The following is a 16,720-nucleotide window of genomic DNA, read 5'->3' on the forward strand; positions in this document are numbered from 1 at the left end:
GGTCTCTAACTCCTGACCTTGTGCTCTGCCTGCCTCTGCCTCCCAAAGTGCTGGGATTACAGGCATGAGCCACCACGCCCAGCCTGTTTTATTTTTCTTTTAGTGTTGCATTTTCTTTAAATGACAAATTTGTATTGCTAATTGTATTGCTAATGTAAGCTGAATTATTATCTAAATGAATACTTAACAGTTGACAAAAATCTGAATACGACACTTTTTTTGAAGCTTGTTTATTCACAATAAGAGCAAGACTAATTTTGACACTTAATAAGGTTCTATATTAATTTTATTATAATTAGAAATAATAGGCAATATCTCATTCTGAGAATAGTTACCCACCTTGGACTTGACTTGAGCTGACTTATATGGATTCTATTAATTTTTTAATCATCAAATCTATGTGTCAATGGCGAGAAAACTAAAGTTCTGAGAAGGAAACTGTAACATAATAAAAATAACAGTAAATTAAGAATCAGGAGACCTGAGTTTGATTACTGTTTCTCCTATTTCCAAATGTATGCCCTCAGGCAGACTGCTGCCTTTGAATGTCAGTTTTTTCTCTGTGTGAAATAGGGAGAATACTTAAGCTTATGTGCTTATAAAGGTAAATAAATTTTGAGAACACTTACCACAGAGTATTGTTTTTCTGTGGAGAAGCTGTTATAATAAAAAAAAAATCAGAAAATGCATTCTTGCTTTAAAGACTATAGATACATTTTTTTTTTTTTTTTTTTTCTGGAGACAGCCTCACACTGTCACCTGGGCTAGAGTGCAGTGGTAGGATCTTGGCTCACTGCAACATCTGCCTCTTGGGTTCAAGTGATTCCCCTGCTTCAGCCTCTCAAGTAGCTGGGATTACAGACGCCCCCTACCACACCCAGCTAATTTTTTGTATTTTTGGTAGAGATGGGATTTCACCATATTGGCCAGGGTGCTCTCGAACTCCTGACCTTATGATTCACCTGCCTTGGCCTCCCAAAGTGCTGGGATTACAGGTGTTGAGTCACTGTGCCCAGCCTATAATTTAATCCACACTGTTAGTAACAGATTTATAAGCTTAGATGTTTTTAGAATTTTAGGTGCTGGGATTTTAATAGCTGGGATTTTAATAATAGACTTAAAAAATAATTATATAGTGTTTCTATAAATTTGTATTAACATTGTATATTATATATGTTATAAAAATAAAATATGCAATATATAATTATACAATATATTGTATTTCTGTAATTTTGTTTACATGCTAGAATAACGTAAAAATAAGTATGTTCCATTAAACTGGCCTTGTAGAACTCAAAAACATAATAGCAGAAGTGTAACTAAGCCTTTTAGAGCTGACAGAATTGTGAGAGAATAGATAGAAGATCTGAAAAAGTGACTTTTATAGAAACAATTAGGTGTTCAGAACATAGGGATGAAGTGAAAGCCTAGTTAGACAGATGATACTGGTGCCAAACAGCAGATCTTATTTTCATAATAATTATATGCTAGAGGAAAGAAGGGCATTTCTAGGTCTTCACAGCTGAATCAAATAATTGGAATGAATATATTGCTCTAACATCACTTTGAAAAGGTTGTCAAAAAGATACTCAAATTTTTTTCCTATTTAGGTTCACAAAGATTTTGTTCAATATGAAAGGTCAATATGTAGATGTAGTATGTAATACAGAGTGTAATTAAAGGAACAGCCAACTTTTAGGTACAGTACTAACAACTTCATATGGTTTAAGTAATTTAATAATTTTTGACTATCCAAGGTGGTGTGATACCAGTCATACAGTTGACAACACTGAGGCTTAGAAAGGGTCAATGTTTTTCCCACCCTTAGCCTTAGCAACTTTAGACACAGGCTGTGTGACTTGAGATGTTTTTGTTTTTTGATTTTGTTTGTTTTGAGTCAGAGTCTTAACTCTGTCACCCAGGCTGGAGTGCAGTAGTGAGATCTTGGCTCACTGCAACCCCTGTCTCCTGGGTTCAAGCAAATCTGCCTCAGCCTTCCGAGTAGCTGGGACTACAGGCGTGCGCCACCATGTCTGGCTTATTTTTTTATTTTCAGTAGAGACAGGATGTCACCATAGGAGGGCTGGTCTTAAATTCCTGACCTCAAGTGATCCACCTGCCCCAGCCTTCCAAAGTGCTGGGATTACAGGCATGAGCCACCATGCCCGGCGAGACTTTGTGTTTTAAACTATTGACCATTTCTTTAAAAACTGAGTAGAGTTCTTAGTGATGGTGTGTCTGATAGAGTACTTTGGTCGCTTCCAGATGGTTTATATGTATTTTTTCCCACTGATAACACTTAGTAACAATACCTTCCACTGAGATAATGGCAACATTTTCTTGGCTGGAAAGGATGGCTGTTTATATGAAGTAGCATACTAACAGAAAATGTTGGTTTAGCCAAAAATGCAGGATAATAAACCTCTCAAAGAGCTCAGTTTCTTTTCTTGTCCCTTTCATACTATAATTTACGTTCTCAAAAGATGATCCTTTTGTTCAAATTGCAGTGGATAATTTTATATATATTTTATATATGTGATCTGAAAAAGGGATGATACAGATGTATGACTTGGGCCAAGATGGACAAGGAATGAGCAGGGTTGCTGCTGTTTCACAGAATTCTGTTCTTGCTGATGGAAATGTTGCTAGAACCATGAATCATTCTTTCGATCAGAAGTTGGTAAACTAATGGCTGCTGTGGGTAAAATAGTGCAGGAGATCTGTTTTTGGAAGGCCTCCAAGCTAAGCATGGTTATTACATTTTTAAAGAACTGTTAAAAAAATGACATGCAATGGAGATAGTATGTTACTCTTAAAGCCTCCAATATTTACCGTATGATGGTTACAAATGTTTGCTGAGTTCTACTCTTAATAATGTAACGTGACATTTTCCAAAAAGGATATCTTTGTCTAACTCAAATTTTAACCATTAAAAAGGATTAAAATGGATGGACAATTAACCAAAGATTGTTGTTGCCATAGCAAGCAATTCTCAATTGAGAATGGAGGTGGAAGGGCTGTAAGTTTGAAAAAGCTCTGACTAGCCCCCTGGTTTAGCCAGTAGAAGTGTGAATCTCAATGGGATGACATCAGGATTTGCATCCGTAATTCCCATTCTTGTATCTTAGTGGAGAAGATAAAATGTTTTGTTCATCAAAAAGGGATGAGAACTAGGTGTGGTGGTTCATACTTGTAATCTTAGCTACTTGAGAGGCTGAGGCAGGAGGATCACTTGAGGCCAGGAGTTCCAGACCAGCTTGGGCAACATAGACGCTGTCTCTAAAAAAATACAATAAAAATTAGGCTTGATGAAATGTATCAGTAGTCTCTGGAGGCTGAGGTGGGAGGATCCTTTGAGCCAGGAAGTTGAGACTGCAGTGAGCTGTGACTGTGCCACTGCCCCCTAGCCTTGATGACAGAGTGAGATCCCTGTCTTAAAAACAAAAACAAAAACAAACTGGGAGTGGGTGAGTTTTTAAAAGTTGAGCACTACTGATAAATTGGCATTCTTGGGGGACTTTTAAAATTAGTAATAATAAATATGGTATTAACTCTTCAATCTGTTTCTACTTTCTAATTTTAAATTAAGGGTTTAGCAGTATAATCTTATAAATATTGTAGTTTTATTTTCTATTTTTACCCTTAGAATTTTTTAAAGTGCTCCCTTTTACCTGTGGGAATTTATGCTTTTATGCTAGTTTCCCTAGTAGTGAAAGTGAACTGAAATGTTTCTCTTTTTCTGGCTGAGTTTGATGTCTATATTGAAAACTATTCAAAATGTGTATAGTATAACTTGCTTATATCTTGCACATTTACATATATGTATTTGAGACAATAGGTCATCTGTGTGATACTATGAATTGTAGGGTCTAGGGTTAGATTGTTTTGGTTTGACTCTCATCTGCTTACTGTGTGTGAACTTGGGAAAGTTGCAATATCTATTTAAAGAAATTCTGTAATTTTTTTATGGAATGGGAATAACGATAGTATATACCTCTGGGAGTTGTTAAAATAATTGAGTAGTTCCATGTAAAACTTGTCACACTTAACATAAGGCCTGGCATTCAGTGTACAGCCAGTATGTATGTGTTAGCTATATTAGTATTATTTATCACACTGAGCTTTATAATCTGGTTATACTTTTTATGTATTGAATGTAAGAGTTTGAAAGCGGCTAGGGTCACAGAAAGTAACACATATATCAAATTGAGGATCTTGAGGAGTTATTTTTCCTCTGAAATAATACTGTATGACAGATTACTGAGAAACCAAATATATACAATATAGATGAGATTTTATTATGATATTATTTAAAATATTTCTTTTAATTATTTACCAGCTAATTAAATTAAAAAGCATAATAAGTTTATATTAAAGATACTAACTTGAAAATTGGAAATCACATATGTATATCCATAAATGATGGAATGTTTATGAAGAATATGAATATGATTAAAGAGTGTTTAGAAAAGGCAGTAGTAAAGATTGTTTTATTTTAAAAAATAGTGTGTGTGTGTGTGTGTGTGTGTGTGTGTGTGTGTCGGTTCATGAGAGAGGTACAGTTGAGAGCAAAAAGATTCATGGGCCCCTGTTTTGTAGTCAGTGGTGAAATAGGAAAACATTAAATTATACTTTTAAATGTATAATCACAAGCTGATACATGAGTTAATAAAGAAAAATTCACAGAAAGTGTGCAACGAACAAAACAGAATGTGTAGCGTATAGAAAAACAAGGAAGTTACATTAGAGGGATGATCTGAGACACAGAAGAGTTGTCTGGGTAAGGGAGTATGGCGAAATGCAGAGTATATACTATATGGTGAAGTCTGACAGGAGAGAGATTATGTGTAAATAACCTAAAAGATAGCCATGTGTTTGAAATGTGAAAAGTGAGAGTTGGGGAAAGGGACTAGGAATGTGCCAGGTGAAGCTAGAAAAATAAGAAGTGACCATAGATGCATTTCTGGGTTTGTAGACTATATTAAGGATTTGGTTCTTTATCCAAAGAGTGAGGAAAGCCTCTGAAGTGTTTCAAGTAGGGGTGACTTGATCAGATACGTGTTTTGGAAAGAGCGTTCTAACTGCAGTAAAGAGAACAGATTTGAAGGGGGCATGAGTGCATTTGAGAAAGGTAGATGTTTATTGCAAAGATGATTTGAACCTGGACTGTTATTTTGGAGATACAGGTAGATGGATTTAAAATTAGGAAGAAAAGTTAAGGTGAAGTTGGTGACTGCTTGGATACTGGAAATATGATAGGAAGGAGGAAGGAACGGGCTCTAAAAATGCAACTCCTTGATTTCTGGCTTTTAAGCTTGAATAAATGAGGTTGACATTCACCAAGGTGTAAGGAACACTTTAGTGGGGAATATTTTCATGAGGATCCATCAATTCAGTTTTGCATATGTTGAGTTTCAGATGCTTTGGGGATCTAGAGAGATGTTTTAAGAGTTTGATATGCAAGTCTATGCTATAAATAGAAATTTGGCAGTCATTTGTTTTAACAGTTATCCAAGGAGAGAGTATATGGTGAGATGGAAAAGGATCTGGAAGTGAACTCTGGGACCCAAGATCTTAAGGAACTTTACCTTTAGTGGCTATGTGAAGGAGGGTTAACCTGAAAGAAAAATGAGAAGGAATGCTTAGGAAGAAACTAAGCCAAGGAGTGTCACAAAAGTTAAGACACGACAGTTTGCAAATGAGGATGTTTTCAACAGGTGAAATACTATGGGACATTAAATAAGGTGTAGATTTAAAAATGCTTATTGGAGTTCCTGATAATTAAGGTGAACTTTTGGTATGAGCTATTTTTTGTAAAGTCATGAGTGTGGGAGCTAGTATGTAGTAGATTGAGGAGAGCATGGGATATGAAACGAGATGGAGTATGGATCATTTTTTTAAAAAACATGTTTCTGGAGATAAAGAGAATGGGAAAGTGGTAGCCAGGACATTTGGGTGGGGAGGTGTTGAATACTAGCAGTTAGGGAGGATTTTTGTTTTTTCCTAAAGTGAATACAAAATGAGCATATTTAAATGTAAGTCTAGATGAGAAGGAATTGGTTGAGAGGAAGTTAGTATACATACTAGAACGTGGAGGTCTGATTTATAGCGTAGGATTTCTGTGTAGTCAGAGAAGTTAGGATTCAAAGCATAGGTAGAGGGATTGGATCTTAAATATTAAGAGTGATAGTAGTGTTACTAAGATCTTGACACAGTTGGTACAGGTGTTGGTAGGTTTACAGCTTTGATAGGGAAGAAACAAAGTTTCAGCTTTAAAAAAGGTTTTCCTATAAAGTAGGTTAGATCATCTGTTGACAAAATGAGGGGTGGGGAAGAGGACTCTTGGGAAAGAGAGGCTAATAGCATTGTTTGTTAGTCTGTTTCCACTGTTCTTTCCAGAGACCCTTTCATGGTGGTACTTCAGGGACTGCTAAGAGGAAGCCAGTAGAGAGTCAAGCATTGAGATATGTGTTCCCTCATGCTACTTACGTAAGAATACTTTGAGTACCTTTAATCTGTTTTGTCTAAAATTTTGTTTGAAGACATGTTCTGTGGCTTTCTTTAAAAAGTATTTTAAAACTGTTAGAATCAACTGGACGCTGTGGCTCATGCATGTAATCCCAGCACTTGGGATGCCTGGAGAGGAGGGCAGATTACTTGAGGTCAGAAGTTCGAGACCAACCTGCCCAACATGGTAAAACTCCATCTCTCCTACAAATATAAAAATTAGCTGGGTGTGGTGGCAGGCCCCTGTAATTCTAGCGACTCAGGGGCTGAGGCAGGACAATCATTTGAACCTGGGAGGTGGAGGTTGCAGTGAGCTGAAATCCCGCCATTGCACAGCATCGTGGGCAACAGAGCCAGACTCCATCTCAAAACAAAGAAAGAAACAACAACAAAAAACCCCAAAATTATTAGAATAAAGAATTATATCATGTAAAGAAGTTTTACTGCATCTATTTTTATATGCTGGGATAGGTGCTAACAAAATGTTTTGAGTTTTTTGGGAGTGGGGAAGTCAGTACTATCTCCATATTTTTAAATCTTCATTTATCCAATTAGAACTTTATTAAGCACTTAACTGTAAGTACTGCATTAGGTATTTGGTAGACAGAGGTAAACATGGCCTAATCTCTTCTCATGCAGGACACAGACAAGTAAACTGACAATTTTATTATAGTGCACGAGTCTTATGAACCCCCAGAACAGGGCAGATAATGGTAGGGCTTTTATATTTTTTGGGGAGGAAGATCATAGCTATCATTAGATTCCCCTAAGTCTAGGTATCAATTAATTGTTCTTATATTAAGAACAATTAATATGGTAAGTACTACACAGTGCTGGAGGGATGAAGGGTCATTGAGGATTATAATGTGCTGTGAGAAAACAAAGATAGAGTTTCCAGAAAGGAGCACAGGTGGTGTAAATAGGTCATGGAAGGCAGTGAGTGAGACACAGACTGAGACATACATGAAGAAGAAAGATGTACTGGTGAGCAGTAAGACAAGATTGCCAGCAGAGGGATCAACTTGTATGGAGTCTCCAAAGCCAGAGAAAGCACAAGGAGTTTAAGAACTGAAAGTATCACTTCTGACTTTAAAATGAAAGCTGAAAAACAAGTAAACAAACACAAAAAACTCAGCTCTTTGCCACTGGTTAACATTGCTAGAGGACATAATCAAACTGAGCTGATACGGCCCTTTCCAAATTTGTGCTGTTAAATCCAGCTGTGCCTTCATTGATATTGGGGAAAAAAAAATTAAAGTTGATTTGGAAAAATTCAAACATTCCAAATCACCAAAGAAAGCGCTTGAGTCCAAGTGGATTCGTAATATTTTATTGAGAGAGAGAATTACAGTAAGGATTTTCAGTTTAACTATCTGAAAATATATTTTGTCAGAGGATGCTAAAACAGGATCATCACACATCTGAAGTTAATAGTCAGTGAACTTCCATCTTTTTTAAAGTAAAATTTTTGAAAGGAATTTTGATCGATTAAGTCACATTAAAATAATCATTTGCATCCTTAGAATAGGAAGCGGCCTTACAAGTATTCTAGACTTTTTCTTTGGAGTTTTATTTTTAAGTAAATTATTTTGGAGAAGATTAAAGAAAATTATAAATACAATTTTATAAACTCATTTTGGTAAGTTTTCTTCTAAATGCTTTTTAAATGAGATAATCATACTAGTGTTTCCTAAAGTATATTCTGAGCAAATATGGTATATATTATTAGGGAAAAAGGGTTTCTGTAGCAAAATGAGTTTGGGAAATTATCTCAGGATTTCTCAGAGACTTCAATGTCAGTGTGCTTTTTGACTATAAAACAGGTAGGTAGTATGTATGATTTATATTATTTATACTCTATTAGGACCCTTTTTTCCAGAAATACTCATTGTACTGACCTGTCACCTACTGTATACCAAACTCTGCTGTTTTAAATGATCTTACTAAAGTGTGACGGTATGGCTCCTTGTTATCTTTGTGAAAGAAGGAATTTATTTTGATAAAGAGTAAGGTAGGTTTCTCCTATTGGCTTCAGCTTAGAGGGATGACTATTAGCTATCTTTAAAAACATATCATCTATGGACTTCTGCAGCTAGAGTATGGCAGATATTGCAAGATGAAATGAAATGATTTAAATCCTTTCCTCTCCCCAAATCAGTCTTATCAAAAGGAGGAGTTCATGTTAAAGTTGCCGTTACTGGGTAAACAGGAGAAATTTTCAAATTTCTTGGTCTCAGGACCCCTTTACCCTTATATAATGTATTGAAGTTCCTTTATTTGTGTGGGTTATAATCTATTGGCATTTACCATATTAGAAACTTAGCATTTAATGTATTAGACACCTATTAAATAATACTAATAAACTAATTTCATGTTAATATAAGTAACATTTTAATAATAATTTCCAAACCAAAAAAAGAGTATGAGAAGAAACTGCTTTACATTTCTGTGAATCTTTAATATCTGGCTTAATAGAAGAGACATTTTCCTATTTGCTTCTGCATTCAGTCTGTTATGACATCATATGTTATATATCCTGTGGAAACCTCCACCGTGCATTCAGGAGAAAAGCTAGAAAACAACTAATATAGTATTTTTTTTTTTTTTTTTTTTTTTGAGACGGAGTTTTGCTCTTGTTACCCAGGCTGGAGTGCAATGGCACGATCTCGGCTCACCGCAACCTCCGCCTCCTGGGTTCAGGCAATTCTCCTGCCTCAGCCTCCTGAGTAGCTGGGATTATAGGCACGCGCCACCATGCCCAGCTAATTTTTTGTATTTTTAGTAGAGACGGGGTTTCACCATGTTGACCAGGTTGGTCTCGATCTCTCGACCTTGTGATCCACCCGCCTCGGCCTCCCAAAGTGCTGGGATTACAGGCTTGAGCCACCGCGCCTGGCCACAACTAATATAGTATTATTCATAAGTTTTATATGATGGACCTCCAGGGGTTTCCAAAACGTATTTTGAGAACAGCTGAACTAGAGTAGTTAGGTACTACTCTGGAAATTTTTTTGTAACTTGATAGCTAATTGTAAAGTAATACAATAGTATTTTTTCCAATTTAATTTGATTTAGATTGTGAATATTAATTTACTGAACAACTAATAATGTGAGCATTATAGATTGTGCACATTGCACCTTATATAGGCTAATTAGCTCATTGGTATTTTATTTTTACAAAAGTTCCTTACTGAAGTATATAATATTAGGTTGAGTTAGTGGGATTAGTATATAATTCAGATTAGTTATAAAGGTAGGAGACAAAAATAATTACTTTTTAAAATGGTTTCAAATGCTAGATAAGCAGTATTTTGAAGTTCCACAAGTGCTCAAAGTTTTTGGAGTTGGTAGCTAGCTTTATTTTATGGTTGAAATGTATTTAAAGTAGTAGTTGGAATTCTGCCTTTCTCTCTAAGGTTTTGGTAAGTTATGAAATTCAGCATAGATGTTAAGTTTTCTTAAATTTTTTAATAAGAACATAAACTTGCAGTTGTCTTTAATTCTTAATTATTTTAGAGATTTACTTTACCGTCAAAGATGCAAAACAAACTCTTTTATAGTTAGATGGATTTTTTAATTGTTGCCAAAAGATTTTGAAAATTAAAATGATAAACTGAAACATACTATATTTGTCTTTTACATAATAGGTGAAGTATTACAGACACTTAGCACCTGATCACTTGCTGCAAATATGTCATCGACTAGGACCTCTTCTTGAACAAGAAATTCCTCAAAGTGTTCCTGGAGTACAAACTTTATTAGGAGCTGGAAGACAGTCCTTACTACGCACAAATAAAAGTATGAACATTTTTTCTTAGAATTTAGACATTCTTTATCTCACTTTTTGTTTTTGGGTTCTTCGTATGCATAAAAATACATGTGTTTAATAGGCTGCAAGCATGTTGTGTGGAAAGGATCTGCTCTGGCTGCATTGCACTGTGGAAGACCACCTGAGTCACCAATTAACTATGGTAGCCCACCCAGCATTGGTGAGTTATTTGAGTTCACTACTAGTTAATAGCCTCTTGATAAAGAGCTTTTGAAAATAAAAAGGTTTTTCAGTTACTGTGGTATTAGAGAACTTCATAGTATGTACATCTGCGTTCAAAAAGAAAAAAATATATTTTTTTCTTAGTAGTGTGTTAATAGTGAAAAAGTCATGTATAATTATGGATTGTGCACATTGCACCTTATGTAGGTTAATTCGCTCATTGGTATTGTATTTTTACAAAAGTTCCTTACTAAAGTATACATTATTAGGTCGAGTTAGTGGGATCAGTATATAATTGAGATTAGTTATAAAGGTAGGAGACAAAAATAGTTATCTTTTTAAAAGCACATTCTTTGTTTTTTTGCCTTTAAAGTTTCAAAGAAGGAGTACAGATACAAATAGGTTTTGAGATGCCTTCTAGATCCATCCCTTTGATGTCTCTTACTACCAGGTCCTTGCCTTACCTGGGTTAATACAGACAGCATCATCCAAACTAATCTTCTTGCCTATGGTGTCTTCTATCTCTCTCCCTTTCAGTATAGTAACACTGTAATAGTAACCTTATTCGATTCTGCCTTTGTTGTGTCACTCTTCTGCTCAAGATATTAAAAGAGGTTAAGATATTTTAATAGTGTTGTGCTTTGTCTATCACTAAGGGTACTCCTACTTTTCAGAGATCTTCATAGTTTAATCTAAGCAACTTCTTTTCTACTCCCATGTTCCTCTCTCGCCAGGAATGTTATTCTTCTTTCTTCCATCTGCTCAAATCTTACTTAATTCTTTCTTTTCTGGTTACTTATTATACAGATAGTAAGTTTTGTATGACTTCTATTTGGTAACTTGACCAAGTTTTTATATGACTTTTGTTTTTATAGATACATATCTTTTTCTATCATTTCACTTTCACCTTTTATTTTTATTTTTGTCTTTTAAAAATATGAAAGTGGGTTTTAAAAATAGAATATGACAATCTTTGTGTTTTATCTGAAACGTTTCGTCATTTACGTATAAACATTGGTGTATTTGGGTTTAAATCTGCTATCTAACTTGCTACTTTGAAGACAATCCCTTTTTCTCTAATTGCTTTTAAGATTTTATTTTGTCTTTTTGGTTTTCTGCAGTTTGTGTATGATACGTCTTGATGTTAATTTTTTTTAATACTTGTTTAGATTCTGAAATGTCTTTTACTGACATTGAAAAATTCTCAGTCATTGTCTTTTAAAATAACCTTTGTGTTCCATTCTTTCTCTTCTGCCATGGGAAAGTGTATTAAACACTTTATCTGCTTCGTTATCCTTTATTCTATGTTTTACATGTTTTTTACTCTTTGTGATGTATTCTGGATCATTTCCTCCGACTTGCTTTACAGAGATAACCTGTATGGTATCTGCATGGTGGGTAATCATGTATGATTGTTTTAAAACATCATTGTCCTGTTTAAATGATTTCAATATACAGTCTTACTATAATGAACAGCCATTAAAACAACAAAAGAATTTGAGAGACTAGGATATATTTGTACTTAGAAAATTATACTAAGGTGATATAATAGGTTTCCTAAAAGAAGGGAAAGATAAAATATTATAGGATTTTTCCTATTTAGAAAAAGTTTATCTTGTCTTTGAAAAACTGTATGTTTTTCATATAATACAGAGAACATATTACGCTTGTTCTTTGAGTACCTTGTCAGGCAGACCTGCAGTAGGCAATGAAGGTGTAAGAATGATTGATGGTAAATAACTTAACATTTGCTCTGTGAGTAATTCGCATATGCCAGACAACGTTCTAAGCATTTTCCATTTATTTTCCTTTTAAAATCTTAAATATTGTTTAGGTAGAACCTATTACGCTTTTTTTTTTACAGAGGAGACTGAGGCATGGAAAGGTTTTGGTAACTTGACCAAGTTCACACATACAGTGAGAAGTGAAGCTGGGATTCAACCCAGACTATTTGAATCCATTATGCTATGCTTTATTCCCAACAAACTAAATTTATTAATAATAACACTTGCCTACTAAAGAAAGTTGATGTTAAGTCATTTTTTGGAAAAGAATACCAAATATTTATAAAATCAAATATTTTAAGCCTTGTCATTGATGGTCAGATTAAATACTGCTGACAGGAAGAGAGGAACATAAATAATACTAGTCTTCCCTTATTCACAGGAGATACATTCTGAGACCTATAGTGGATGCTGGGAACGACAGATGGTACAGAACCCTGTATATACATATGGCAAAAATACCTCGAGTTTTGCATCCAAGCATAGATATTTAATTGATTGATTTAGATAACAGAATTAATTACTAAGCGGGTCATTGATGTGTTTTCTGAAAGACTTTTACTTTTTGGGTTCACTATAAATTTTTTAATCTCTCTTCTTTTCTGATTTTGAGGAAAATATTTGTTCTTTATGTTACGAAACACGTGTAATGGATTGTTCATTTTGCCTGGTTTTAAAAATTGTATTTACATACAGTTTTTGAAAGCACTATGGAGAAGCTGGACTGATCAAAATGACTTTACTTGCATAGTCAGAGTTTAGTTTCATGTTTTATTAGAGTTCACCATGGTATACAGTGTGTTTTGTTACTGCTCTAAAGTTATGAATAGGACGGTGATGGGAAGAATTAATTCATCAGTCTTTTTGCCAGAATAGTTGCCCGCATAGTGGTACAATGTATTGTTTCAAGCTGTTAAAGTATGGTTCAGAAGATTTTAAAAAAAATCCATGAATGTTTCTAGTACTCACTTATTTCTTCTTTTGTTGGGTGTTTGCCATTTTCTGTCTGGCTACCTTTAAAAGTTTTATTTGCTTTTTCCTTGGTCAGTGTGGTACTACCAAGTATCATTGGAGGTAAGAAAAAACTATTGACATTTTAGCTTTACTTAAGATACATATATCAATTTAAATGTTTAATATAAATCCCAAATATTGAAGTTTTAACACATTTGGGGTAGTAGTTGTTTTTCTTTAAATAAACTTTTAATTTTGGAGTAAAAAATTATTTGCTTAAAAGTTACACAGATGTTTTAAAGAGTTCCTATATACCCCTCATGCAGTTTTCCCAAATGTCACAATTTTGCATTACCTGGTCTATTTCTCAGAACTACTAAAACGACATTGGTGCATTACTGTTAAGTAAATAGTAGACCATAATCATATCTTACTAAGATTTCCCACTATTACATTTTCTTATTCCAGGATCCAGTCCAAGGTAGCATACTGGACATAGGGTTTGTTAATTTTTTTTATTGAACTTCTTACTGTAGTTCAAAGGATAATTTTAGGTTAAGCTGGTGGCAAAATTGAATTTTCTTAGATATTTCAAACCATATGTAAACCATTGGACCTCTTGAATATCTCACATTTATCTCAAACTTAAAAATACCTAAAATGTAACTTTTGACCCTCTATGAACCTTGTTATTCCAAGCCAGAAGCCTGAAAGTCATTTTATTTTAGATTTACTATTCATTTCTTAGGTCTATTTAATAAATAATAACTGTTTATTCTACTTTCTTGAATCTCTTCTCCATTATCATTGCCATTGCTATGTTTCAGGCCTTGGTACTTCTTGCCTGGAGTCCTACATCATTCATTCACTCACCAAGTAGATACTGTATGTCTCTACCTTATATCTGGTACTGGGCTAGGTTCTAGAGTTGCTGGATAAGCAAGAACAAGGCTTCCGCTTTCCCGGAACTTAAGTGCTACTTGAGTCCCTACCCCTAGTCTATTCCTATATCCTAGGAGTCATGTCTAACCAGGGTTTCTTAGCACTGTTGACATTTTGGGCCAGATAATTCTTGGTTGTAGGCAGGTTTCCTATGCATTGTTGGATATTTATTAGCATCCCTGGCCTCTACTTGGTAATTGCTAGTAGCCCCCGACTACCCTCTTGTAACAATTTAAAAAGTCTCCAGATGCTGCCTTATACCTCCAGGGCAAAATTACCACTGCTCTGAACTATATGAAATGCACATGTTATCATGTCATGACTCCTCTTTTCTGCCATTGAAAGTGACTGAACAGCAGTCTCAATTATTTTAATGTGGCACATGAGATTGACCTTTTCCCACCTTTCCTGCTATGTCCTCACCTGCACTTTGTGCTCTAGCTTAGTACAACCCTTTGACAGTTCTTAGAATCAGCCATGTTCATTTTCATCCTTTTGTCTCTGCACATGTTTTATTTCTCCCTAGAATGCCCTTCTGTTATCTGTAAATTCTACAAATATCTGTCTGTTTATCCTTTAAAACTTTTATGTCACTGGGCAGAATTAAGTGGTTCTACTTATCTCTGCTATTGCTTTTATCACATGGTTACGGCTGTTTATTTACCTTTGTTTCCTCTCCTATACTGTTAGGTCCTGGAGGACAGACATTAGGTTTTATTGCTATTTAGAGGCCCAATTCTTCAGCACTAGTAAATATTAAATGAAAAGTAGGTAGTTGATACAATTGATATACTGGGATGGTACAAGTAAAGTGCAAAAGTGAGTAAGGGGTTAAAAAAACTTGAATAGTTGGTAGGAAGAAGAAGAGAAACTTGATCCAAGAATACCTTTGTGATAAGAAAAGATAAAATCACCAAACCAAAAACAGATTTTTAAGAAATTAAGGTTTATGAGTGGACTGGGTTATCCGTTCATTACACTTGGGATATAAAATACATACCTATACAATTTGAGAATCCACTTGAGCTTGTCTCAGTGTTTTCTTATCCTGTTTTATTTTATTATGTGCTTATAGATCCCAACTACTTTGAACCTCTTGTCTTTGATGTAAGCTGTGAAAAATGAACTAGAACCCAAAGTGGTCTGCTGCCTTCCAGTGCCCTAGAATCTCTTTTAATACTGTTTTCCAAAGCAAAGACAAAACATCTCACTGATGTATTATTACTAGCTTGTAACTCTTTTACTGTGGAAGAGAGGTGTGAATGTGTACTTGGCAGAGCAACATTTACTTCCAAAGGAATTAACAAATCTTTGGTATTGTCCTTTATCTTACCTTCATACCCACATTATACCTGTTTTCAGATCTAGTTTATTCTATATTTGCTTATACTTCAGTAATAAAAGCACGTGGGTAAGGGGAAAAGGAAAGAAGAGATATAAATAGATTAAAGGAGTTTTTAAGGTTAAATTTGGAAGTTGGTTGAATGATGTTTATCTTGTGAAAAAGATTGTAATACATTAAAGTAATTTTTGCTGATTGCTTTGTTTGCATTTTTCTTACGTTTGACATGTTAGCAAAGTAAATATTTTATCTCTAGGTCTTTCATTTGTCATCTTTTTTTGTGTGTTTTGCCTCGGTATTTCCATAACTTTATTTTACTTGTCTGCGGAGGGTTGCTTTTAAGCTCTGCTGTCTTGGGTGAGGATAAGGAGTTTTGAAGATTCCCGATTCTTAAAAATGTTTGAGTGAGTGTAAAGAAACAACTTTGTCTTGAAAAATAGCTTTACTACCCAAACATCCAATTAATAAAGAAGCCTTTGTATTTTTTTAAATGTCTTAAATCTTGTCTACATTTGTAATTTTGTATTCTCAGAAAATTAGTTTGAGTGAAGACACCCAACAGTCACTTACAGCTAGATTCAAATCTTTGTAGAGAAGTCTCTTCTTTCTCACTTTATTTTGCCATATTTCCAATATTGTGTTTGAATTATTCTGTAGTTGGTAATTTCTTAAATTTATTCAATCAGTTTTTTTTTTTCTTAGACTCTTAGGGTTATATTTTTTCTTACATATTTCTTTCATAATTATTAGAACAATTGTTTTATAATTGTATGAGATTACGTAATTTCAGTACATAAGTTAACAGTTTACATATAAATCAGTAAATTACAGGATATGATATGGCTTTATTTCTGTTCATTTATCTTTTTCTAATATGCTGTATTATCTCCATTTTCCTACTCAATCCATACGTTATTCCTAATTAGATAATCTGCTCACCACTTATTTAAATATATTTATTTTAACTTGTTTACAGTAACCATTTTACTTTTAGAGCCTATTTTTGTTTTCTAGTCATAATTTTAGTCTGTTAAAGATTTTATGCTTCGTGTTTTTGTTTAATGATTGTTGACTCCGTTATGTTTTTTTTTATTTTTGTCTTGGTCTTTGTTTTTCGGTCTTTTCCCTGAATGATCTTCGTATTTCTATTTGACACAGTTTTGTTGTTTTAACATTAACTATTTTGTCCCTCCCGTCCCC

The 16,720-nt window shown here is 34.3% G+C and overlaps 1 protein-coding gene across 5 annotated transcripts in view; it reads left to right on the forward strand.

Moving 5' to 3' along the window:
- The window catches only part of PHIP (PHIP subunit of CUL4-Ring ligase complex), a 185,400-nt gene that overhangs the window by 10,009 nt on the left and 158,671 nt on the right, over positions 1-16,720 (forward strand). For 3 of the 5 annotated variants that reach the window (XR_012517301.1, XM_074398034.1, XM_074398033.1), the window contains exons 5-7: positions 6,400-6,489; positions 10,155-10,305; positions 10,398-10,496. Coding sequence is in view for 4 of the 5 variants with exons in the window: in XM_074398034.1 (XP_074254135.1) it covers positions 6,400-6,489; positions 10,155-10,305; positions 10,398-10,496 (340 nt within the window). In the remaining variant the exon portion in view is untranslated. The remainder of the gene's footprint in view (positions 1-6,399; positions 6,490-10,154; positions 10,306-10,397; positions 10,497-16,720) is intronic. The other 2 variants (XM_074398036.1, XM_074398035.1) reach the window with 1 other exon arrangement.

Source organism: Saimiri boliviensis, chromosome 4 (genome assembly GCF_048565385.1).
Source record: "Saimiri boliviensis isolate mSaiBol1 chromosome 4, mSaiBol1.pri, whole genome shotgun sequence".
Classification (NCBI taxonomy): Eukaryota; Metazoa; Chordata; class Mammalia; order Primates; family Cebidae; genus Saimiri; species Saimiri boliviensis.